At 39.9% G+C, this 26,474-nt stretch overlaps 1 protein-coding gene across 2 annotated transcripts in view; it reads right to left on the bottom strand.

Moving 5' to 3' along the window:
* Positions 1-26,474, bottom strand: part of TRABD2B (TraB domain containing 2B) — a 443,575-nt gene that overhangs the window by 413,297 nt on the left and 3,804 nt on the right. For both annotated transcript variants that reach the window (XM_082266102.1, XM_082266103.1), the window contains exon 2: positions 15,282-15,842. In XM_082266102.1, coding sequence (XP_082122228.1) covers positions 15,282-15,842 — 561 coding nt within the window. The remainder of the gene's footprint in view (positions 1-15,281; positions 15,843-26,474) is intronic.

Raw genomic sequence — 26,474 nt, 5'->3', positions numbered from 1 at the left:
CTGCACTATTTTTCTTAGTATTTCTACAGTACTTGGCCTTCAAACTTAGGAAGACTTCCTTGGGAACTTTTGGAATGCCTTTCCCTATGAGAGTGCAGACCATCTGGGACCTGATTTATCTTTATACATACCAGTATCAGAGATGGGCAGCCAAACAAGGTCATATAAAAGGCTAATGAATCAATCACAGTGTGGGGGGTTTCAATGAATGATAAGAGTACTACATCCTCGGTGGAGCTGCAGGGGTTAGGACGGTGAGGATAAAGCCATTGTTCAGGCAATTGTGAGAAGGACCTCCTGTCCCTTTTATCGAGCACAATTAACACTCTGGTAATCCTATCAGTGTTGTAATCACAGCTAAAATGTCCCGGGGGTGTGATTAGTGAAATCAGAGATGAGAAATGAGGACAAATGAATAGCTATATTATGTCCATTAGCTACAAGCCTTCCCCGGTATCAATGCTCGGTCTTGCTTCACCAGGATAATGCTATCCAATGTATATCCCGAGGGAGCTGGCTTGTGACATCGCAACTTGCAGAATATGGTGGGATCAAAATAGGATGTTCTTTTTTAGCCACAGTACAGTACAGCCCACCGCTGGGAGAAGGAGACCACACATCATTCTGATCTTCCGTTACACACACGGCTTTCAGCCTTGCATGATTTGATCTGGATTGATTTGCTAAGCACCATTGGACTCCAGTTGTTCCAAGTGTCCTGCGGACGCATTGCCCACGAGCTCCTTGTCTCTGGTCACTATCATCCATATGGGTCCTTTTCTTATAAATACGCAGCCCTGGCTGGGCTCAACATTTCCCTGTTTTTATTGTAGCAAGCACTTTGTTATCTGTTGTGCAACCAACCATAAACATTCCAGAGTTACCCCTGATGAAGAGGTGATAGAAATCGAAACACGTCGGGAACTCACTTTGGACTGGATGGTTGAGTTCTGATATCCTGCACATGTCACTTTTGCTTGCCAATGTTTTTAATATGATTTATCTCTTTCTTTGTATATTGCATATTTAATAAATTATAACTTTTAATACAATTTTTTGTATCAATACTCTATCGTGCCTAAAAAGTCCCACCCCAGGGGAATTACAATTTTTTGCTTTCTACCAAGGGATGTGGCACATCTTTTAGAGGACCACAACGGGAGCACACACAGACTTTTTTAGCCACAGAATCATCTTACTGATCATGATGTTATCTCTCACACACCATCAAGGAACAGTATTGCTGATCTTTGAGTGACTCTTATAATTCAAGAAAGGACAAATAGGACAAAGCTATAAATATAATCTCCTATACATCCCATTCTGTATTTCACCTTGTATCTCCTTACAGCTCAGTTTTTCTAGCTGTCATGCTGGACCTCTGGCTTTAATCCATTCATAGTCACTGGCTGGACATAGGTGCGGATCAGTAAAGTCAGAGTAACATCAGATGTCCTTATCTGCATACTTCGGCCAAAGTGTATGTACATTTCTTCTATGCAAAATTGATTTAATTGATTTAAAATGCTAAATACCACTTTTGCCCACTAGATAGTGCTAAGTTTTATAGATAATGCCCATGATACTTAGCACCATCTAGTGGCCAAATGTGTTATTTTTCCATTTTAAATCAATGTGAAAAACATTCAACCAGAACAAGAAATAGCCTAATAACATTTGTTTTTCTGCACAATTTAGGTAGAATAAAGGTAAATGCACTTTGACAAATGCAAATGCAAATTTGCTTTACATATACATTAGAATAAGAAATCAGCCTCATGGCCACAAGCATTTTTAAAAAGTAAAAGCAGCCTGCATATTTGTGTCACAAAGGTTTCCTTTAGTATCATAAACATTCTCACAGTGATGAGTTTCCACTTTTGAATTGTTAAAAAACAAGCTAATATCCCTCTTTAAAGCTAAAGTTTGTGTATAATCTTTATTGAATAGTTATATTATTCCAGCTTGGAGCAATAAAAGTATGTATATCTCATGCCTGAGCAATCGATGTGGAAGGCAACAGTCACTGTAGTATTACTACAGTGATCACCGCTATCTTCTGTACTGTTGTTCTGCATAGTAACAAGAGGGGGTCGCTTGCTCAGCACTGCCTCTATTCATGGAACAACTCATATTTTTTTTAAATGAATACAAGAGGGAAGATTTACTAAAACCGGTGTACAGAGAATAATAAACAATCAGCTTCTAACTTCAGCTTGTTCAATTAAGCTTTGATAAGGGTCCTTTCACACAGGCTTTCTGCCCGGCGGACTCTGTTTTGCTCAGCGGGGATCGATCCGCCGATCTCCGCTGAGCAGGCGGATGACAGCTCCGTATCTGCTTACTTTGCAGAGACAGACCTGTCAGATCCCCGCTCTCCTCTTTTGGGAGATCGGATGAAAATGGACCGCCTTGTCTGTTTTCATCCGATCCGATCCTGCAGACGGATGGAAAATAGAGTTTCCATCCATCTGGATTATACGACCAGGATCGGATCGGATAGCAGCAGGTGTCAGTGGAGATGTCTCCACTGACATCCGCTGCTCCATAGAGGTGCATGGAGCATCCGATTAGGTCTGCCTGTAAAAACTGACAGGCGGAACTGATCAGAAAGCCTAAGGCCCCTTTCACATGAACGGTTAGATTTCAGCTTTAAGCTGCATATATTACCGCAGCCAAATGCCGACAATGCATCCCTATGGCCCCGTTCACACATTGCATTTAGCAATGTTTTCATAACATACCGTTTTGTGCATTTAGGAAAAATAAAGTTGACAGCGTCCAGGAGCGATGTACCGCAGCTATCTGTATATAAACGCAGTTAATCGCAGTACAAAGAAAAAATAAGTAAACCGTTGTTATGCAAAAGGCAAGAATTTACTACCGCAGCTAAACGCAGCCACATGTAAACGCAAGTAATCGCACATAATTGCAATGTACAAATGTAAATAATCGTTGTGCCAGGAGTGTTGGAATTTTAAAATATCAAAACATGCTTTTACCAGCGGCACCACAACGGCCCGTGTGAAAGGGGCCTAAGGCCTGGTTCACATTGATGCAAATCTGAAACGCTTCAAAAGGAATACATTCGCATGTCATCTGAAAGTACATTGTTTCCATCGATGTGGTGCAATTTTGATCTGGTTAAAAAAAGGGTCCTGTGCGAGTTTAGTGTGGGTGTGGCTTCAAATTTAATCTCCAGCTATGCCCAGTCCCCTCAGAAATTGCATTAAATTTGCACCTGTCAAAAGCTCAAACTGCACTATCAAATCGCATCGATTCACACCGCATCAGTGTGAACCGAGCCTGATACCTGGAAGCTGATTGGCTACTTTGCAGCTGAACCAGATTTGGTGTGTAACAATTTTAGTAAATCTCCCCCAAGGGCTTCTCTGATTGGATGAAGTGGAGAGAGGGGGCGGTGCTGTCATGATCTCAACTTCATCCAATCAGAGAATGCCTTCTATTTATTAAAAAAATAGCTATTCTGTGAATGGTGGCAGTGCCAAGTGAGCGACCTCTTCTGGTTACTATGCAGAAGGGCGGTCACTCTGCACAGGACCTGGAAATCACTTTAGTAGGGGAGACTACTACAGTAAATGAAGAGAAGACCACAAGCGCCTACTAAGTGTAGCAGTAAAAACGACTTTAATAAAATACAGATTAAAATTACTCACAAACATGGGTAAAGAAAAGGCATGTAGTGACAGGAGATGGTCCTTCACTTCCGCAAACAAGGGGATTCCTCGGGGACGATGTCCGGCATCTAGTTCTGGCAGCAGAGATTGCCCTGGTGTAAACCAGGGGCTTCCCGGATCTGCCGGAAATTGCCCCCCATTCCAGGATCACCCGTCCACCATTGGACACTTTCTGATGCATCTGGACTTAGAATCGGTTCACACTGAGGCGACACGACTCTGTACTACTTCGGGGGTGACTTTTGCATTGCCATGCACCACGACTTCGGAGCGACTTGCATGGACTCCACATAATGGAAGTTTATGCAAGTCGCTCCGAGGTCACCCCGAAGTAGTACAGGACCCTTTTTTTAAGTCGGAGCGACTTGTGTCCCTCCTATTAGAATGGGTCCTGTAGCGGTCAATGGACCGCGAGGGAGCGCAACTTGTCAGGCTGACAAGTCGCCTGACAAGCCACGCTAGTGTGGACCGAGTCTTAAGCTAACACTATAATATTGTGTTTACATTGATTCATTATAGACTATCGGAGACTTTACTGTGTATCTGAACTTGCGCCAATTCCTGTTTTGCTTGGGACTACTACAGTGACTCTCACCTTCGCTCATATATAAACCATACATACATAGTAGTTAAGGTTGAATAAAGACAATAGTCCATTCAGTTCAACCTGTGTCGGCCTGTGTAGACGTATTAATTTCCCATACCCCCGAATGTTTATATCCTTGAGATGTACGCCCATGAATACTCACATTGGCCCAAACTGGACCAGGGTTAGATCATGTCAATTTTACAATTGCTGTCTGTTTCTGTGTTGGAGATGGTTTTTCGCACTTTCTGTCTCGGTGACTGAGCAGAAAGTTAAGAAAAACCTCGCGAATGGGTTGTAGGATGTCTGGCAGGTTTAACTTTGTATTTGTCTGCACTCACAGCTTGAAAAAAGAAAACCAATGCAGCCACCACATCTGCAGTATATAAACATTTTTGCTCTTGAGATTAGATATCCTTTTAACATTACTCCTGAAAAAATGTTCTGCAGACAGATTGAGAGAAAGAAATGTCCACAGATTATATTTCCATATAGCCAGGTGTACTTGACCTGTCAATCAAAAGTCACCGGGGGAACTAACCGTCCAATCTGGAGCAGATATGACAGGCCGGTCATTATTATAATTGGCGTGTGGGTGCACGGTAAGCCGTATCCCTCTGATCACCATTACCAACATCCAGACAGACGGTTTCGAATAACATTGGTTTTCTGCCAGTCGTGTTTTTCTTTGGCTGTGACAGAGTTTGTGACCTTTGCAGAAAATTGTCCTCCTAAATTCTACTCGGATGTACCCGTGGCACGTTATATATATTTATGTAACTTGATATGATTTTTACACCCTTCCCCTGACAATATTAGTTCCCAATGAAAGAAAAGGGACTTCAATGGAGTTGTGTTTATTTTTCAGCTGCTGGAATATGTTCTCTTTATGTCCCGATGTCCCCTGCCACCTCCACAAAGCCACGTAGGGTTACAACATTTTTCTGATTAGTGTCCTAGTGAATTTATTATTTATGTATTACAGGTACTTATATAGCGCCAATAATTTACGCACTGCTTTACAAATACATTATATATCAAAAGTATTGGGACACCTGCCTTTACACGCACATCAACTTTAATGGCATCCCATTCTTAGTCCATAGGGTTCAATATTGAGTTGGCCCAACCTTTGCAGCTATAACAGCTTCAACTCTTCTGGGAAGGCCGTCCTCAAGGTTTAGGAGTGTGTCTATGGAAATGTTTGACCATTCTTCCAGAAGTGCATTTGTGAGGTCAGGCACTGGTGTTGGTACAAGAAGGCCTGGCTCGCAGCCTCTGCTCTAATTCATCCCATAGGTGTTCTATCGTCAGACGTCCCAATCCTTTCACAATATAGTGTATATTGTACATTTACATCAGTCCCTGCCCTCAGGGAACTTACAATCAAGGCTCCATGTACACGGGACGTTGTTAAAAGTCCCTTTGAATGCTGGAATTTTTAGGACGTTTGAAACGCCCGTTAGGTCGCGTTTGCACCCACATTTAGCGGGCGTTTGCGTTTAGAACCGTCCCTAGAGGTCAAAAAAATGATTCCCCTTTAAAATGGAAAAACGCGAACGCTAAACGCGGGTCATCGCGTTCGGTCGCATTCGGCCGCGTTGGGTCTTGTTTTTGCGTCTGAAACGCCAGGAAACACACGTTCGAACGCAAATAATGCGTTCCAAAAAATGTCCCTGAACTCAACTGCCTGCAAATGACTGTAAACGACCCTGTGTACATGGACAGATAAGATAACATGTAGGTGGGTTCAGGGGCTTCTGAAAAAAACACCCAACTGCTCCTAAATGGCCATTTACAACGTCCCGTGTACATGGAGCCTTAGGGTCCATAGCGTAACTTCATACATAAACTAGGACCAGTTTAGACTGGAGCCAACTAACCTACCAGCATGCCTTTGGAGTGTGGGAGGAAACCAGAATAACTAGAGGAAACCCACACAGGCACAGGAAGAACATGCAAACCATGCAGGTAGTGTCGTAGTTGGGATTTAAATTCGTACCCTAGTAATTCTGCTACAGAATGTATCACAGCTAATTAGCGTAGATAAGATGCTCCATCGTGGTTGAATCAGTTTGATTCGGTTTGATTTGGTGAGTGATCCAGACCTTAATCATTAATCTCTAAGGGCAATCACGCAGCATGTGGTTGGCCAGGTGAGAGGTGGACAGGCATCCCCCTTCTTCCCTTATCTCCCTTCCTCATTTCCCTATACCCTCTATTCCCCTCTTAGACCTTTTTATATTTTGTCTTCTGGCCATATTGGTATTCTGCACCCATGGGTGCTATAAAATGCACAAAAAAAGACAATTAAATACTTTTTTTTTTTTTACAAACGAACAAAAGATTTCCTAGCACACTTACCAACCAGCCTGCAAAACAACCAAATTGGCTGTTTTTCAGGCTGGCTGGTAAGGTTGCTGGGAAATATTTTATTTGTCTGTAATGTGCATTCTATGTGCACCTTGCTGCAAAGGTTAAAGGTTAGGTTTGCAAAAAGCAGAAAAACGCCTCTAAGTGTATTACTTTATTAAGCAGGGAAACAGCAATAACAATTTGCTACTCAAGAGATGAGAGTAGAAGAAGTAGAGTAGCTCCCTGAGAGCTTGTCATCTACCTTTTAATGATTTAAAGGTTGGGTGGCTGTCACTTTTTTGGACAGTTAAACATTTTTTGGGAGCCTCACTCCATAGCAGAGGCTGTGGTTATGTGGTCTCGGACCAGGACACAATCTGTGGGACTGAACATTGGTCCCAAAGCCCTTCAATCGAAACCATAAGATCAATGCTGTGGTTCCCTCCTTTATGACTGGCTACCATAGAAAGCTCAGAGTACTGCCTCTTGCAAGAAATGTTTTTAAAGTGATTGTAAAGTCTCCTTTTAAAAAAAAAAACAATTACAAACATGTTACACTAAGACCCCGTTCAGAGAGGGGCGACGCGACTTGCTGGCGCGACATGCACGGACTTCATATCATTGAAGTCAATGCAAGTTGCCTCCAGGTCACCCCAAAGTAGTACAGGACCCTTTTTCTAAGTCGGAGTGACTTGTGTCGCTCCTATTAGAACGGGTCCTGTGCTAATCAATGGCAGGCGACCCACCGCGACTTGTCAAGCGACCAAGTCGCCTGACAAGTCGCGCTAGTGTGAATGGGGTCTTACCAGGTCTGTACAGTTGGTTTTGCACAGAGCAGCCTGGATCCTCCTCTTCTCTGGTCCCTCTTTTCTGCTCTTGGCCCCTCCCTCCTATCGAGTGCCCCCACAGCAAGCAGCTGGCGATGGAGGCACCCGAGCCGAGCTGCAGCTCGGTGTCCATTCAGACATGGAGCTGCCTTTCAGCTCTGCCCCTCTCTCTCCTGATTGGCTAACTGACTTTGACTGACAGCCATGGGAGCCAATGGAACCGTGGCTGTGTCCCAGTCAATCAGGAGGGAGAGTCCCGAACCGCTGAGAGACTCGTGGACATCGCTGGAGAGAGATGGGGCTCAGCTAAGTACTAAGGGGTGCTGAAGAGGCTGCTACACATAGAAGTCTTTTTATCTGAATGCAATGAATGCAGTAAGATAAAAAACCTTCTGACTTTAAAACTCCTTTAATGTTATCACCTAAAAGTTTTAAACAGGATTAAACCCAAACATTTTAATTATTTGTTTTATTCAAAATTAGGCTTTTTTGCCATAGATACTTGGTAATTCTTCTAGTCCACCAGTCTTCCTTCAGGAGGGTGACAACGCTGCAGGGCCTGCATTGAATTCACTGCCGCGTTGTCACCCTCAGCTCACGATGCACAATCAGATCTGACCATTTAAATGAAGACATGTGATGAATTCACTGGGTGAAGAAGAGGAGTCCTTCATTTGTTGGGGCAGGTAAGTTAAAACAAAAAAAAAAGATTGGTATTGACAGGGAAGGGGGATGCTGTGGGGAATAAAAAAGGTAAAGCAGAGAAGGATTTAATGGATTGGGGCTGTTAGGGAAAGTCATGTTGCTATTTTTGTTAGGGCCGTTTTAAGCCAAAATCAGAATAATGACATGTTCTGTGTATTTTGCGCAGCGTTGGCGTGTTTGCAGTCTGGCGGCTTGTGACAGGGAATTTGTAAACTTGTCTCTGCGCACGCATTGTTGTTGCTTCCCAGATGTATATAGTACATGCTGCGTGCTGAGACTGTATATAAACAGACAAGCCACACAGAAGAGTTTACTAAATAGACATACCATGGTAACACATTTATACCAGAATGACGTGTCTATGACCCAGCGCTGAACTGCGTCAAAGAAGGCGAATGCGAGATACTCCAATATATACAACAAGAAATACCAAGAATTATAACTTACTGGGGTGGGAAAGATGGGACACCTTTTGGTGCATACCATGCTACTTAATGATGTGCTTCTTATACCTCCAGTCATACTTCCTATGGCTTCATTAAGAAATGAATCACTGGCCTGCTGGGCACTTACTGTATACCCCCTTCTGCCCAGACCCCCTTCTGCCCAGACCCCCTTCTGCCCAGGTCAGCTTTCAGTGCTGTTAAACTTTAAATGACAATTGCAATACTGTACATATATTACATTTTTATCATTTGTTTTTAGATAGATAGAGCTTTCTTTTGGTGGTATTTAATCACCACTGGGTTTTTCATTTTTTGCTAAACAAACGTAAAAAATACCAAAAATGTTGAAAAAGGAACACTTTTTTCTTTGTTTCCGTTATAAGGTTTTGGAAATAAGCAATTTTTCTTCTTCACTAATGTTCGGGATGAGGCTTTATTTATGGGCACTAATAGGCTGCACTGATGGGCACTGATGATGCTACACTGATGGGCACTGGTGAGGGGACACTGATGGGCACTGATAATGCTACACTGATGAGCACTGATAATGCTACACTGATGGGCACTTATGAAGGAACACTGATGGGCACTGATGAGGGGACATTGATGGGCACTGATGATGCTACACTGATACGCACTGATAATGCTACACTGATGGGCACTGATGAGGGGACACTGATGGGCACTGATGAGGCTACACTGATGGGCACTGATAAGCTGAACAGAAGGGCACTGATGAGGCTGCACTTATAAAGCGGCACTGATAGGCGGCACTGATGGACACTTATATATAGCACTGATGGGGACTGATATGTGGCACTGACAGACACTGATATGCTGCACTGATGGACACTGATGGCCCATCATGCCTAGGGCAGCCCATTCACTGGAATGCTAGGTGCTTTAAATTGTTCATAATTTGATATTTGTGTCAATCTCATGTGTTTTTATGTGGTCAAATCCCAAACAATTTAAAGCATCTTGGACTTTTTCATCATTTGCTTGGTATCCATTTCTGTAAAAATAAAGTCAATGGACCATTTGGCCTTCTTTTGCTGTCGCTCTTCTATGTATCTATGTTTCTATCAGGAAAGGCCTGATTCATATCTCTGCGTGTTGGGAATGCACACAAAATCACATGTGTTCCCAATACACAGAGAAACACACTGCTCTTTAACAGACATGCGGGGATGCAATTACTTCTTATGGAACCCCCACGCATTGGCAATTGCGCAAGCTCAGTGCAGCAGGATTTTTCCAAAACTGTTGGGGGAGAAACCCCGCATTTCCCGCAGGTAGGGCAGTTGGCTGAAATTAATGGGCTGCCCCACATGCTGTAGTGTGAACCGAGGCTTATAGTATATGAAAATCGTCACCTTGTAAAACAAACCATTCAGTTTGAAATAGAAATGAAAGGCAAAACATTTATGTATACATATAAAAACATTATAAATACTAATTTTCCCCTTTTTAAAAGTGATTATATACCCTCTGTTCTCACCAAATTTTTTATTTTTTTCGTTCTCATCTAATCTTAGGATCTTAGAGAGCTGGGGGAGAAGAAGCAGCAGCACACTGGTCTTCCCAATGAATTTCTGTGCAGAAGGGGCGGGCATGTCAGCACCAGTCTGAATATTGGAGGAGAGCAGGATGAGTTCTCAGCATGACCAGAAAACTGACCATGCTGTGTTCTCATGCCTAGTGTGATCCGGTATTAATAGGAAAGCAGAGGGACTGGTTTTTCATAACAAACGAATCAATACAAAGAGAACAGGATACATTTTCATACAAGTACATGGTAAAGCCGGCACATATTAGCAGGGCAGCCATCAGAAATGTTTGGGCCTCTTACACAGCTTTAGGCTTGAGCCCCCCAGGGCCCCTCCAATGGCCATCCCACTGAATCTGCCCACTGGCCATCCTACCAAGTCCTTCAGTGCATCCACCTTTTTTTTTTTAACACTCTTACAACTTAATACAGTATATGAAAATTAATCCAATCCAGCAAATAGGCATCCCCATATAATCAGCAAAGCGATGGCCCAATCCAGCAAAGAGACATCTCAATCCAGAAAAGAGACATCCCAATCCAGCAATGAGACATCCCAATCCAGCAAAGAGACATTCCAATCCAGCAGAGACATCCCAATCCAGCAAAGAGACATTCCAATCCAGCAAAGAAAAAGACCCATGTATTCAGCAAAGAGACATCCCAATCAAGAAAAAAAGACATCCCATCGGCTGCATTGGCTCACTCTGTGGCTGCCCTGCTCTAGCAATTGCTATTGCCTACAGCAGCAACAACTCAGTATGACTGGTTGGGGCCTGGGTGGCTGGGCCCCTTGGTACATCCGGGCCCCCTACATGTGTATGGCCTGTCTCCCCCTGATGGCAGCCCTGCATATCAGGAATTAGTAATGCTGGGTTGACATATTCTTTAAAGAGTTATACACGGGGTGTATGCAAGCAGGAAGGTAGTGATAGGCAAACCCTGATGCATCCCTTTGTGTTAGTGAAATACGCAATATATAAATGCTGTAAAAATAACATAAAACAGCAGTTAAAAAGATTATAAACTTTAATAAACAAACACATAAACAAAAAAAAGAAAGAAAAACATTTTTCTTTCTTTTCCAAAAAAAAATACACACCGCCTAATGTCCAACTGATGTTTCGAAATAAAAGAAAATGCACATACATATTTACTATTGATTCTCTTTAGATAAAACAAACATTTGAAATGATAACTGATCTGATGTGAAATCAGGGAGGAAATATCCCTGCTTGTGCCAACGATCTCTCTTAGACGAGCAAACGTTGAACTTTAAAGAGTTATTTTCTGCCTGTGGTCAGCTCTAAACCCGAGCACAGATTATCTGCTACCGTCCCATGAAAAGCAGAAACCAGGATGATTGTATAGAGATACATTTTATCAAAAATCAAAACTCAAACAAATCAACAACTCCTTCAAAGGAATGAACATGATATAGCGCCTTTTATCACCTGCCTATGTAACATTATCAACACGGTCTGCATAGTTATTAGGCTTTGTTTAGATAACCCCTGCAGTGAGAGGAAGGGGTACAATGCTAGATTCTTTCCCACTTTCAAAAAGTATCAATGAAACAAGCCTTCTGTTAATGAGAATTCCCATTCATGCAATGATAAAATCCAGATTGTTGAAAAGTGTATGTATTGTGTCACTGGTGATAAGGTCAAGGCTGGGCGTTGCTGTCTCGTTCTGTGACATTGCCCATACGTCCTCTTAGAAGCCCCCAGACCTTACTATATGGGTGCTTTTAATTTGGAAAATAATACCAAGAGCATACCTACAGCAGATCCTGGGACCCCCCTACAGGGATAAAAATGACCATATGGACAAACCAAATTATTTAGCAGTAGAAAATCACCTGTTCTGTGTTTTCCTGTAACCATGGGTCGCAGGAAAATTTGCTCAATTTCCCCATCAACACAGATAGTGTTGCTGCAGTAATCTCTCCTGCAATAATCACAGGTAAAACCCAGCATGCTGGTTGTACCTAAGTTGAGAGATCAATCAAATGGGCACATTCACTTTTCCCATACACGGTTCAAATCTCGACCAGTTCCTGCTGAACTGGCCGAGTTTCAAACCATGCATGGCCTGCCTAAGCTAGGGTTCTTCAAGAGGTTACTAGGGGTTCCTTGTGCTGACACTGATTAAGCTCCCAACTAATAGGTTGCATAGTTCCAAGGCCAACACCATTGGGCAGAGTGGAATGACACCAACTGGCATTCTGACCATGAGCACCACTGTTAGAAGGCATTCTTCCCACTGAACACCAATGGAATTTAAAGTCCCAACCCTTTCTTCTTTTTGACCACCAATGGAAACTGTTTTTTAGCAGGGTTTCCCTGAGACCTGAAATGTATTTAAATGAGTTAAAATGTTGGGAAAAGCCGAGTTAGATTGTTCCCAGTTCAGTGGAGAACACCTTTTTCAATATTATAGAGACATAGAGCTGGAAGGCACTCTAGTGTCCTAGCAAACTTCCTACCCAGGGGGACAATGCTGCTCCTCCATAGATACAGTGGGGCGAGTGAGAATTTTCACTCTAGAACAGAAGGTGCATTACTGGCAGTTTCACTGGGTAAGAATAGAGGGAACATTTCTCAAAAAAGGAAAAATGTTACAGCCACCACATCAAAGCAATGAAGCTGCAATAATATTACATTTTTGTTCTTGGGTTTGCCTACAAAATAGTTTCTTTATTCTTATGGCACAAGAAAGAAGGCACCTAAATTGGTCCATATGTAGAATCATATCTGTTGGTATATGAGATGATCGTTGGTGATCCGGCAAGAATCTTTATGGCCATGAATAGCATTGGACAGCCCCAAGACTACCAGTGACAAGTTTATTTCTGGGTTGGATTTTGCAATCTAGTTCTGACATGAGAATACTGGATGTGTTTACTCCCTCACTTCCTACAGGTTACAAATACAGTTGTACCACACAAGCATACTAATTATAGAGTATGAAACGGCTTTTTTAGAAAGAATAAGGAGGGGTTTTTATTGCTGTCTGTGGGAAGATTCAGCTCTTTGTTTGTCCTGAGTTACCATTCCCCCCAAGACAGAAAATTAGAGGAAATTCAAAAATTTTGAGTTGTCAAAAGAGCAAGTGGAGAGGGAAAATCCTCCAATAGGAACGTTTCTTTCTACGGCAATTTCAAAATGTTAATTCTTTTCACTTTGTAGAAATTTTCTCTTTTCCTGTTGCTTTTCCAGGCTAAGACGTAAAGGGAAATCTCCCCAGGGGGGTCCTAAACAGTAAAAAATTACTTAATATGGGTTTTAACTAGGGATGCATTGTAGGACTGAGAACAAGTATAAGGAGTACAAGTACAGATCCTTTTTCTCAAATACTCGCCAATACCAATTACTAATATCTATTTTTAGCGTCATGTGACAGCTTTTTAGGGCTGGGTAACACCATGCAAGAGACATCAGTTTCAATCAGTTTTCATGTGCATTTCAATTCGTTTTTACAGCCTGTACTCATATGTGCTGGCCGGTGATTTCACTATGGTTCAGATGCTATTCCAATGCGAATTGTAGTGTATGGGATTAGAAATCGCACCTGAACCATCAAAGGATTCTTTTGTAAATCGCACTAAACCGCTGAATGAAATTGCACCAGACCGGCCTTTGAAACCTCACTGCAAACTGGCATTAAACTAATCTGAATGTATTGGTTTTAGTATTGGAGCATTTGCACGAGTACAAGGACGGTATAGGTGAAACTCTAGTTTTAACCTTTCCCGGATCTATTGAAAGCAAAACAATGATAGAGTATTGTACTGTTTTAGCCATCAGTTAATACAGAAAGCTTGGAGTTTAAGTGATACCCTTTATTGGTTAACTGAAGTTATTAAAGGTATAGGGACGGGGTGGACAAATTGAAATGTAATTAGGAAGCCAGTCTATCCAGTTCAAGAGCCAGCAGTTTTATTAGGAGCCAGCTCAACCAACAATTAGAAAAACCTCAAAAGTTTGGCAATGGCTCTAATTTTTAAGAAGCATTGGCTACTTCATGGGATTTTCCAGCCTGGGTTTGGGTTACGGTTTGGTTCGGTACAGTTCAGTACGGTTCGGAACAGTACACATTGATCAGGCTTGCGTTTCCACTGCCAACAGTACTTTAGCTCAACAGTACCTCAACAATATAGCTCCACCCTGTTGGTACGGTACTAATGTGCTAGGTACCAGAACGAAAGGGTACGGTACAGTTCGAAATTAGGGAACCATTCACAACTTTTGACAATGGAAACTGCAAAAATTGCATACCGAACCGAATCGTACCGCTCAGTGGAAACGAGGCTTTGGATCCCTTCTTCAAGCTTTATAAAGCCTCAAGAAGGGATCTAAGGCACCCCCAAAAAGTGTGTCTTAAATACCTTAAATTGGCTAAAAAGGGTTTCACTTAGCCTTCAAACCTTCTACATAAAACAAAACCAAAAATAGTTTGGACTTTGCCGATAGTTAAATACAACTCTTTTTGGAAACAATTGTTGGATAGTTGGATCAGGCCTGCATGTCCAACCACTAAGTAATGTCTATTACCAATTGAAGAGTCGTTAAGTCTCTTGTCTACAGCTAAAATAATTAAGACGCACATCACACAATGTTCACACTAATCGCTTTAGCTTTGTCCTTTGTTATGATTAAGTGAGAGAGCAAGCTGTAATATGTATTTAGGAGTGTCAAAATATTAAGGTATCTACGAAAATCAACATTAAGGCTGGGTTCACACTATCTGTGGAGTGGCTCGCAGCAGGGGGTCCGGTGGGTCCCCGTTCACAATTTCATGTCCAAATTAGGTTTAGAATTTTTGCCTGAATTCAGACCTGAAACAGGGCCAAAGATGCACAGGACCCTTCTGCAGTGCGCTCCGTGGCTGCTCCGGAGATGTGTGAACTGGCACCATTGAGAGGCGGTCACAGTCTCCTGACATGCAAATTGGATGCATGGTTTAATCTTGCAGCTTGAGCAGCATTTAAATGAAAATAACCTTTCACATCATTTCACAAATAAGGAAACATTTTGCTTACAAGACATCTTCCATTGATAAGTTAACTTCAAAAGCACCATAAGAGGGTAATTAAGAAATTCTGGGTCTTACCTGGGACAGGTTTAACCTGTTGAGAGGGTGGCATTGCTCCTCCACCCTCTCCACGGCTCCGGTCTTCTTCCTCATCCTGTCTGCTTCTTGAGCTAAGTATAAATCCAAGACAGGTACTCCTCGAGACCTGATGTCTGCTTCTGTTAAAGAGTTCACCATCAGCATCACCCACACGGGTCTCTTCCTCTCCCAGTTCCCAGCAATGGCATTAAACAGATAATCTGCATAGAGACCCTTGCCTCTCTGGTCTGGGGTCATCCAGTGAGGCATCATTAACTTGACATATTCCAAGTGCCTTTTGAGTCTCCGGTAGAGGTCTTTGGGCAGAACATCCTGCAGGTTCTCCCCTTGCGGGAGCATTTGACAGCTAGCCAGGGCTGAGATGGTATAAGGGTCCGTCAGGTCCAGCTCAAAGTACACATTATTGCTCTCCTGAAAGGCTTTTTTGGAGTTCTGGGGTATAAAGTCCCAAACTCTAGTATACGGTACATGGATGGTTCCAAAGAGATAAGCAGGGGGGTTTCTTTTAATGGTCCACAAAAAGGAATTTAGCTCTTCTTGCTGAAAAGAACAGAACATGGCTAGTCAGAATATGGAAAGTCTGCAGTTGCTTCGATAGATAGATAGATAGATAGATAGATAGATAGATAGATAGATAGATAGATAGATAGATAGATAGATAGATAGATAGATAGATAGATAGATAGATAGATAGATAGATAGATAGATAGATAGATAGATAGATAGAATTTGACAAGTTTAAACACCTACTGCTTTTTTAGAGGAGAAATATAGCCTGCAGGTCACAGGAGTGCAGTTCCTTTTGCACTCCTGAAACCCATTTTCATCCGACAGCTAACCTCTCTTAGCCAGTCCAGGCTTGGGAAAGATCCAGACTTTAAAGTTGGGATCCACTCAGATGCCGGGACTGGCAACTGGATCAGCCTCTCAGCGAGCCACTGGGAGACTGAGCCAGCTGCTCACTACCCCTCCGCAGCCAAGTACTCCAGTAAACGCGCTAGAGGGGCAGAGCAGAGAGCCAGTGACTGACAGTCATCGGCTCTCTGCTTAGTGAAGACAGAACTAAGAGATCAGCGGTCTTTGATCACTCAGTGGGGGACAGATGCAATATCCACCTAGGTGAGTATATATATATATTTTTTTCTAACACTGGAAGGAACTTATTACTGGTCATACATGGATTGAAATTTATCTGGTTCAGCAGGGACCAGCTGAATGTTGATCCATGTGTGGCCACTATGGTTGAACAGAACCCGTTCTACCGGTCAACTTCTGTTCAACCACCCTGTCTGTATATTTTCGCTTTATCAGCACCACAGGCAATAGGCTGTAGTGCTGATCTGTGTATTATGACCCGAATACAATGGCACAGTGGGGAGGATTCCCACATCCACACTGAATGTATGAATGGGGGAATCAGTTTTTTTCTGTTACGTTGGTTAAATGAAAGAAATAGACCCATGTTCGGCCAGCTTAAGGCTAGATTCACACTGGAAATTAGCTTATTCAAGTGTTTTTCGAGCATATTTTTTGTTTGTTTGTACATGCATTTTTCAAGTGTATTTAGACCCCTTACACACAGGGCGGGCTCCCTTGGAGTCCACCTGATCAGCGGAGAATCTGTCCGCTGATCCCTGCTGAGCAGACGAATGGCTGGTCCGTGCCCGCTCCGCTTATGCAGACAAAGCCCATTCACCTCTATAGATGGTCTATGGGCTCCATAGAGGAGACTGGAGGGTGCAATCGGGTCCGCCTGAAAAACTGACTGATTAGTCTGCTACTGTGAAAGGGGCCTCAGGCTTGAGTGTTTTTGTTTTAAACAATGGAAACCTAGTTATTAGGAGGAGAGACAAGAAATTGCATGAAGAACACATGTTACACTTTACAATATGGAACAAAAACTAGCAAGTTTGTCCCAACTAAGCTCTTGTACTATTTTGAGCTTCAAGTGTCAAGCTTCAAGCAACACAATGTTCAGGTGTAAAGGCATCATAGGATACAAAGAGAATACTCATGCTGAGCAGTGAATCGCTTAGATGAGAACAGAGCTTAAGACTGGCCATACATGTATTGTTTGTTTTCGATCAGCCGATAGGTTGATCAAAAAAAACAAATGGATTCCCCCATCCACACAAACAAGGTGAATGGAGAAATCCCCCCCACTGTGCTACTATATTCAGACAGGAGGAATCCTACGCTGTCAGAAGACACTGAACAGCAGCTGATTGGCTACAAGCCACTGATCGTCAATGGTTTTCCTTTTGTCCCATTCAACAGAAGTTGTTTGGTTACATTGATTTCTGTGGAGCGGGATGACCATAGATGGAAATCCAACCAGTCCCTGCTGAACCGGCTGAATTTTGAACCATTTATGGCCAGCTTTAGAGATTACCACAGCAAGATTTATGCACCTTTATAAAAGCAGGTTAAATTCTTGGGCTCTTCTGTGCTGTACATTACTATGTACACAGTAGAAGGAGAAGTGCAACAACAGAAGTGAGACCAAGGGCTGTCGAAGCTAGGAACTCTGGCAGGGAATCCCCCACCAATGGATATCAGAGGAATTATGTGATTTATTCTACTGGCATCCGCCCTTAGCTGATTTATCGGTTTTAGCCAACTAAAACTATTTCTATTGGTGTTTTGTGGAAAGATTTACTACCAAACTTTTAGCAGCTTTTTACCACTAATAAAGCTTCCGCAAAAAAACAAATGCTATATACACACTAGTTTAAACTGCATATTTGATTAACTACAACTTGCAAATAAATAGATAGATAGATAGATAGATAGATAGATAGATAGATAGATAGATAGATAGATAGATAGATAGATAGATAGATAGATAGATAGATAGATAGATAGATAGATGAAGTAATATATAAAAATATAATATAAGAAAATAATAATTAAATAAATTAATAAGAAATTATATAAAATGTATAATACATAATATAATAACAATAAAAATTGCTAAAAATAATATTTAATATTAAATATAGTTTATAAACATATATAAAACATACAAAGAATATGTTACCAGGTGTCAAAGAATTAGATGCACCACATCCCTATAGTAATCAGGAATATTTGAAAAATGGAGAGAATGGGATTTTATCGGTGCAAAGAAAGCCAAAATAGTATAATAAGTATAACAACATTTTTTGAGATAGTTAAATTAAAATCAATTTTGCATATAACAAAAACATAGCACAATAATCATATGATTGGTGTATGCATGCGGTGACTCCTGCTCAACATGTTTCCCAACCAATGGCTTCTTCAGGGGACTTTAATAAGTCCCACATACAAAATCGCTATGAAATTGAAGAACAACATATTATTTACAGTAAACACATTACCATAGATACAGGTAGATTTCTACAACAGTACAAATTTTTGTTTTCCCAACAATACATGTGAATCGATGACCATCAATTATAAAGCCCTCTTACCTAACTGTGCATATAATAATAATGCTGCATATCAGAAGAGTGGTGCAGAGAAGATATCAGTGAAACTGCAGGGAGAAATATGCAATCCACAGTAAAATCTATACACAAAAAGGGGAAACACTGTACTGCAAGTAAAAAGCAAAAAAAATAAATATGTATAGAAAATATATATATATATATTCGCTCTGATGTATATAAGGCCAGGACATTGAAAAAACCAACCAACCAGGAATGCCAGGTCTAGACCAGGGACAGTGCAACCAAAACAGACCAGAAGACCAAAAAGGGAGGATTGCCAGAGAGTATGCAAATCAGTTCAATTCTAAGGGTGTGTCCTAGATTGAGATTTTCAGTAGATGACTTTAGGGCAAATATTTCCACCTAACTTTAGAGATAAAGCATAAACAGTACTGATATAATGAGTAATAAATAAATTAACCAACTTTATAAATATTTGAGGGCTTCCTAACAACCATCTAAGGGTCAGATCAATTTCTGAGTTACAGCCAATCAAGAAAGAGAAACACATTAATGGACAACAATTTGTGATTATGTGCTATCCAAAAAAGCAAAAAACGAAAAAAAGGAAGAAGAAAAGTATATAGGATGCATTTAATAGAAATCAAAGACTCTATACTGACAATATAATTTATGGATTTATAGATAGGTAAAGCTTTTTAATTCTTAGAGCATGGCTAAATCACAGGAAGGGCTTGAAGCTAATAATCGATTTGTTTAGGCCCGGATATTTAGTTGCTGTCAATGTATGGATCCACTTTGTTTCACGCTGCAGAAGCTGTCCACATCCTCTCTCATGTTTAGGAAATTTGTTTTGTTTTTTTCATTTTGGATGCTTGACAGCCATGGTACAGGCCTATGTGCCAGCTAATTGGAGTCTCTAATTTATTTTTTGCAACCAAAGAGACATGGTCTCTGATTCTACGGAAGAACGGTCTTTTATTTTTTTCCACATAGTAGGCATTACATTCACATTCCATGTAGTAGACAACGCCCACAGATTGACAGTTAACATACAATTTGGGTTGATATTTCTGTCCATTGGGTAATATAATCTTAGTGGTATTCTTCATGAAGCTGAAAAAATTACATTTTTTACAAGGTGCTGTACCAGTAACTCCCTGTAATTCCCGCTCAACATATTTTGCCAACCAATGGCTTCTTCAGGAGACTTTAATGAGTCCCACATACAAAAGTGGCTGTCCAAGACTAAGTGTTTCCTTTTTTCTATCAATAGTTTTTCTTTTGTGGATTTTTATAGTATTTGGTAGTTGATTGGTTTAAATACGATATAGACTATATATCTGTTGACAAAAATTATCAGTCCTCTAAATCCCGATCTCTGTCCAATGAAATTTGGAAAGATCTCACTATCAATGATATCAAATCCCTTAACAAACTTATGGAGCTATGGAAGGAAGGTAATCCATCTGAGGATCTGGCCAAACATAGTTTGAGCAATGAGATTACCCATCTTTCCTTTGCAGAGATGTGTTTTCCACCCCCTCAATTATACAAACCGAAATCTCGTTCATTCCAAGTATTACAAGGTAATCCCAATATATGGGCATTCACCCATAAAGTCACAAAAGAGATTGAAAATTCTAGATGGACTGGTAGTAGAATGTCAAATTTGACTTTAGCCCAACAGAAGGCGGTCACTACCCATAAAAATAATTATGAAATTGTTATCAAGCCAGCTGACAAGGGTGGCAATTTAGTTGTCATGGATTTCACACAATATCAACAGATGGTGATGGATATACTTGATAACCGTGATTGGTATAGATGTATATCTGAAACCTATGACAATCAGGTAATTTTTAACTATAAAAACCTGATTGCCAAGGCTTTTCATGATGGAAATATTGATCAAAAAAATTTGGAATTCCTTACATTAAAACCCCCAGAATGCCAACATTATACACCCTACCAAAAAGTCATAAAAATATGGACCATCCTCTAGCCTGGCCCATAGTATCAGGGAGCTCATGTCTCACGGAACCAGCTAGTCAACTTATTGAGGACTACTTGCGCCCACATGTGGAGGCTCTTGGTTCATATTTCCAGGACACAATGGACCTATTAAGAGCTTTAGATGGTATTTTGATTCCTGAAAAGGCCTGGTTAGTGGCAATCGATGTCGAGGCCCTATACAATTCTATCCCCCATGATTTGGGAGTTAGGGTTGTGGAGGACTTCGTTTCGGAGAGGGGAATGAGGGCAGGCCCATATAATTGCTTTGTTCTGGAGCTGCTTAAGTTCGTTCTGACCAATAACATTTTTCTGTTTGTGCGCACCCACTACCTCCAGATGCAGGGTGTTGTGATGGGGACTCATTGTGCCCTGTCGTATGCAAACCTATACCTGGGTGGGGAGGGGAGGGGGAATGAGAACTATTCGCCCGTGAGGATCTACAGGATAGTATAGACAAAATACTTATTTGGTGGAGATTTATAGATGATGTTATCAATATCTGGACAGGGTCCAGAGATTAATTATTGTCTTTTTTGGATATTCTTAAGCTTAACACCTACAATCTCAAATTTATCATGACCAAACCAAAGATCTATTTTTTTTTTTAATATTAAAATTTTCATCAATGAGGATGGCAGTATGGGCTCTTCAATATATAGAAAGCCCTCTGCAGGGAATACCATTCTAGATGCTGGTAGTTCCCATTCTTTGCCTCTAATCTCCAGCATACCATACAGCCAGTACCTAAGGCTTAAAAGAAATTGCAGCCGTCAGGTAGATTTTGAGATTGCGGCTAATGCATTCCAAAATCGACTCCCAAACAGAGGATACATTCGCTCATGTCTCAAAAAGGCTCACCATTGAGTCAAATCACAAGAAAGGAACTGTTTGATTCATACCAAAAAACATAAACCCAAGGACCAGAGTGTTAGGCTAATTACACACTATTCAGGACAGCATAAAAAGTTTTGAAACATCATTCAGAAATATTGGCACCTCTTGGTGGCTGATGATGTGGTTTCCAAGTGTGTAAATCCATATCCTAAAATTGCATATAGAAGATTTCGATCTCTGAAAGACCAATTGGTCCATAGTCATTTGCGGTCCAGGCCTAAGTCCATGACACAGGGAATTACTGGTACAGCAACTTGTAAAAAATTAAATTTTTGCAGCTTCATGATGAACACCAAAGAGATTACATTATCCAATGGACAGAAATATAAACCTAATTTCTATGTTAACTGTCAATCTGTGGGTGTTGTCTACTACATGGAATGTTAATGTAAGGCCTATTATGTGGGAAAAAAATTAAAAGACCGTTCTTCCATAAAATCAGAGACCATGTCTCTTTGGATACAAAAAAGAAATTAGAGACTCCAATTAACTGGCACATAGGCCTGTACCATGGCTTTCAAACATCCAAAATTAAAAAGCAAAATAAATGAAAGACTCCTATTAACTGGCATATAGGCCTGTCCCATGGCTGTCAAGCATCCAAAATGAAAAAACAAAAAAATATTTTTTTTTTGCCTTAGAATAAATACCTAAACATGAGAGAGGAGTGGATGTGGATAGGATGTGGATAGCTTCTGCAGCGTGAAACTAAGTGCCTCCATACGATGACAGCGACTAAATATTCGGGCCTAAACAAATCGATTAGCTTCAAGCGGTTCCTGTGATCTAGCCATGCTCCAAGAATTAAAAAGGTTTATCTATCTATAAATGTTGATTTTTATTATATGTATCCTATATACTTTTCTTCTTGCTTTTTTCAGTTTTTTGCTTATTTGTATAGCACATAATCACAAATTGTTGTCCATTAATGTGTTTCTCTTTTTTGATTGGTTGTAACTCAGAAATGCATTTGACCCTTAGATGGTCATCAGAAAGCCCTCAAATATTTATATAGTTGGTTAATTTATTTAGTACCCTTCTTTTGCCTAATAGTATGAGAATGTATACTTTATTTTGTCCACTAGATAGAGCTTGCAGTGTATTGGAGTGGCCATGGAGGGGATAGGTGACCGTACGGGGCGCTTCCAGCCAGAGCAATCGATTCAGAGTCTTTGTCCCGACTCTGTGCCCCCGTTAGGTGCCACTTGGTTTTGGCTGCCTCTATTACTTCTTCCCAGGAGGTTTTTCCTCTTTAACATAGTGCCTCATTTGCTTTGGGGCAGTGTTGCTGAGGAGCTGTACAGGAGGCGTCTTAGCACACCCCTGTCCGGCCTACCTATGGGCAGATTTTCAAACATGTCCTTTTGGATATGGCCTTTTTGACGCCTTCACCTCCCTCTGCGCCATTACACGCCGATGCAGGTGGGAAGGGGTATAAAAAGACCCCCCAGAAGGTCACTTTTTGCAGTGACCTGTCCAGGAGAGACCTATGAATGCCAGAGTACTAACCAGAGGTAATTAGTTCTGCAAGTTATGTTAGACCAACATTAGTATAATCTTATGCTTTGACCAGCTTAGTGGGAGAATTTTTTAACTACTAATTGCTTATTCCCTGACCAACTTATCTGGAGGATTTCTTTGTATCTGTACTCTTTATGCTTTATCTCTAAACTTAGGTGGAGAGGTATTTGCCCTAAAGTCATCTACTGATGATTTCAATCTAGGATACATCCTAAGAATTGACCTGATCTGCATACTCTCTGACAATCCTCCCTTTTTTGGTCTTTTTTGGTCTTCTGGTCCGTTTTGGTTGCACTGTCCCTGGTCTAGACCTGACATTCCTGGTGGGTTGGTTTTTTCAATGTCCTGGCCTTATATACATCAGAGCGAATATATATATATATTTTCTGTAATTTTTTTTTCTTGCTTTTTACTTTCAGTACAGTGTTTCCCCTTTTTGTGTGTAGGTTTTACTGTGGATTCCATATTCCTCCCTGCGGTTTCACTGATAACTTCTCCTTACCACTCTTCTGATATGCAGCATGTCATTATTATTATATGCACAGTTAGGTAAGAGGGCTTCATAATTGATGGTCATCGATTCACATGCATTGTTGAGAAAACAATTATTTGTACTGTTGTAGAAATCTACCTGTATCTATGGCAATGTGTTTACTGTGACTAATATGTTGTTCTTCAATCTCATAGCGATTTTGTATGTGGGACTTATTAAAGTCTCCAGAAGAAGCCATTGGTTGGTGAAACATGTTGAGCGGGAGTCACCGCATGCATACACCAATCGTATGATTATTGTGCTATGTTTTTATTTTATGCAAAATTAATTTTAATTTAACTATCTCAATAAAATGTTGTTATACTTTTCATACCCTCTCTATTAGTGATATATATATATATATATTATATAAACATTTATAAAAAGATATAAAGAAATGTGTATATACTGTATCTATATATATATAAATTATATAGATAGATAGATAGATAGATAGATAGATAGATAGATAGATAGATAGATAGATAGATAGATAGATAGATAGATAGATAGATAGATAGATAGATAGATAGATAGATAGATAGATAGATAGAGAATATATGAAGTAATATATAAAAATATAATATAAGAAAATAATAATTAAATAAATTAATAAGAAATTATAAAATGTATAATAAATAATATACTAACAATAAAAATAGCTAAACATAATATATAATATTAAATATAATTTATAAACATATATAAAACATACAAATAATATGTTACCAGGTGTCAAAGAATTAGATGCACCACATCCTTATAGTAATCAGGAATATTTGAAAAATGGAGAGAATGGGATATATAAAAAAATAAAAAAATAAATATAAAAAAATAAAATAAATTATAAAAATAATAATATAAAAAGAAATAATATAAATATATATTAAAAAATATAAAATAACAATAAAATAATTGAATAATAAAATATACTATTTATTATAATATATAAACATACATAAATAAATATATATAATACAGTAAACATTTACAGATATAGCTATATTCTTATATCATTTAGGATGTATAATATGTAAATGATATAATTACAACTTGCTATCCATAAACTTGTTCAAGTGATAAATATTTTAAATATTGGAGAATTAGAGTGGATCCATATGACTGGCTTGGACTTTAAACAAGGTCTGTTTTATCACTGGAGACAGTAGCAGTGTCTATACTTATCTGATAATGGTCCTACTTTTGGGAAGCCATCAGTGTTTAAGAACCCGTCATCAATCAAACGCTTCCACCAACATCCTTCATATACTCAGCGACTTTCACCAATGCTAACTGAATTCTAGTTTTAGTATTTTATTCTAATTGTATTAGCAGTGAGGCAAGTTGCTTAGCATATGAAGCCTCTCAGTGGAAGCTTTTCAAAGACATAATGGCTTTGCAAAGTGAATTTTCTTTTTGGAAGGGGAACTTTCAATTATCTTAGTGATTGTGGTAAAGTCGTGCTGACAGCGAATATCCATTCATGCATGAGACAAAAGTTTTTTTCAAATTTTCCTTGCACATGATTGGGTATCCTTTACAAAGTGTATTTTCACTGTGTTCCTTTGCATTCACTAAGTGAAAATTCATTTTGAAAGTGAACTTACTCTTTTGAATACCGTAAAACATCCCCACTATATCTAATACCTTCTAACAATTTTTAGGCAAACATTGCACATCTGTAGTCATTTGACATCATAAAATGTATAGTTATTTGACATAAAGGACTTGTGATCACCGCACCTTGACCAATATATGTCCCGTCTATGACACTGAGACATGTTGATGGCTACAATGTAATCATTTTAAGGCTCTAATAACTTTTATCAACAAGCCAGAAAAATGACACCGAGCTTTCCCCAGGAAATCACCTCTGCAAAAGCAGCATCCATTCAACGGTCACTCCCAGTTCAGAGACACCATGGGGTGCGCAAATAATGGTCGGAATCCTCTCTGTGCATGGCCTGATAAATAGGATTGGAATCAAAGCTTTCTGTACACCCTGCCCCCACCGCACTCCACTCCGATGGCTTCCTAAAAGTAGAATCATTGTCACATAGACACGGCTACTCTCCAGGAATAAGACTTGTTTAAAATGTTTGACGGCCACTTTAAAAAAGTAATCCATTATAGTTCTTCAATATTAAAAATATGTATCACTTGAATGCGTTTTAGACAAAAAAGTTGTAAATAAATAGGCAGTTTGAATCAGTGTGTATAAATAAATGATATTATTTATATATTACACATCCCGAAGATGTAAGTGTATACCTATATCTATAAATATTTACATATCTATCTATAAATGATCTATCTATCTAGCTATAAATGATCTATCTATCTATCTATCTATCTATCTATCTATCTATCTATCTATCTATCTATCTATCTATCTGTCTGTCTGTCTGTCTGTCTGTCTGTCTGTCTGTCTGTCTGTCTGTCTATCTATCTATCTATCTATCTATCTATCTATCTATCTATCTATCTATCTATCTATCTATCTATCTATCTATCAAATCTATCTATCTACTATCCATGTAACAATCTATCAATATATTATCAATCATATATGTACTGTATGTGTGTTTGTGTGCAAATGTGAAATTATTATTATTATTAAGTATATAGTATGAAAAAGTCACAGCTCGATAAGCTACTAAATGCTGAGTGTTTCATACATTTACACTTCATATCAAACCATATTCTGAGAACACAACATAATAACCTGATTAGCTTGTGCTAAATGTGTGCAAAAATATCCAAAGGTTGCTGATC

This window comes from Pelophylax lessonae, assembly GCF_965119305.1.
Source record: "Pelophylax lessonae genome assembly, chromosome: 8".
NCBI lineage: Eukaryota > Metazoa > Chordata > Amphibia > Anura > Ranidae > Pelophylax > Pelophylax lessonae.
The sequence above is the reverse complement of the archived record's forward strand: the minus strand, read 5'-3'. Positions and strand labels throughout refer to the sequence as shown.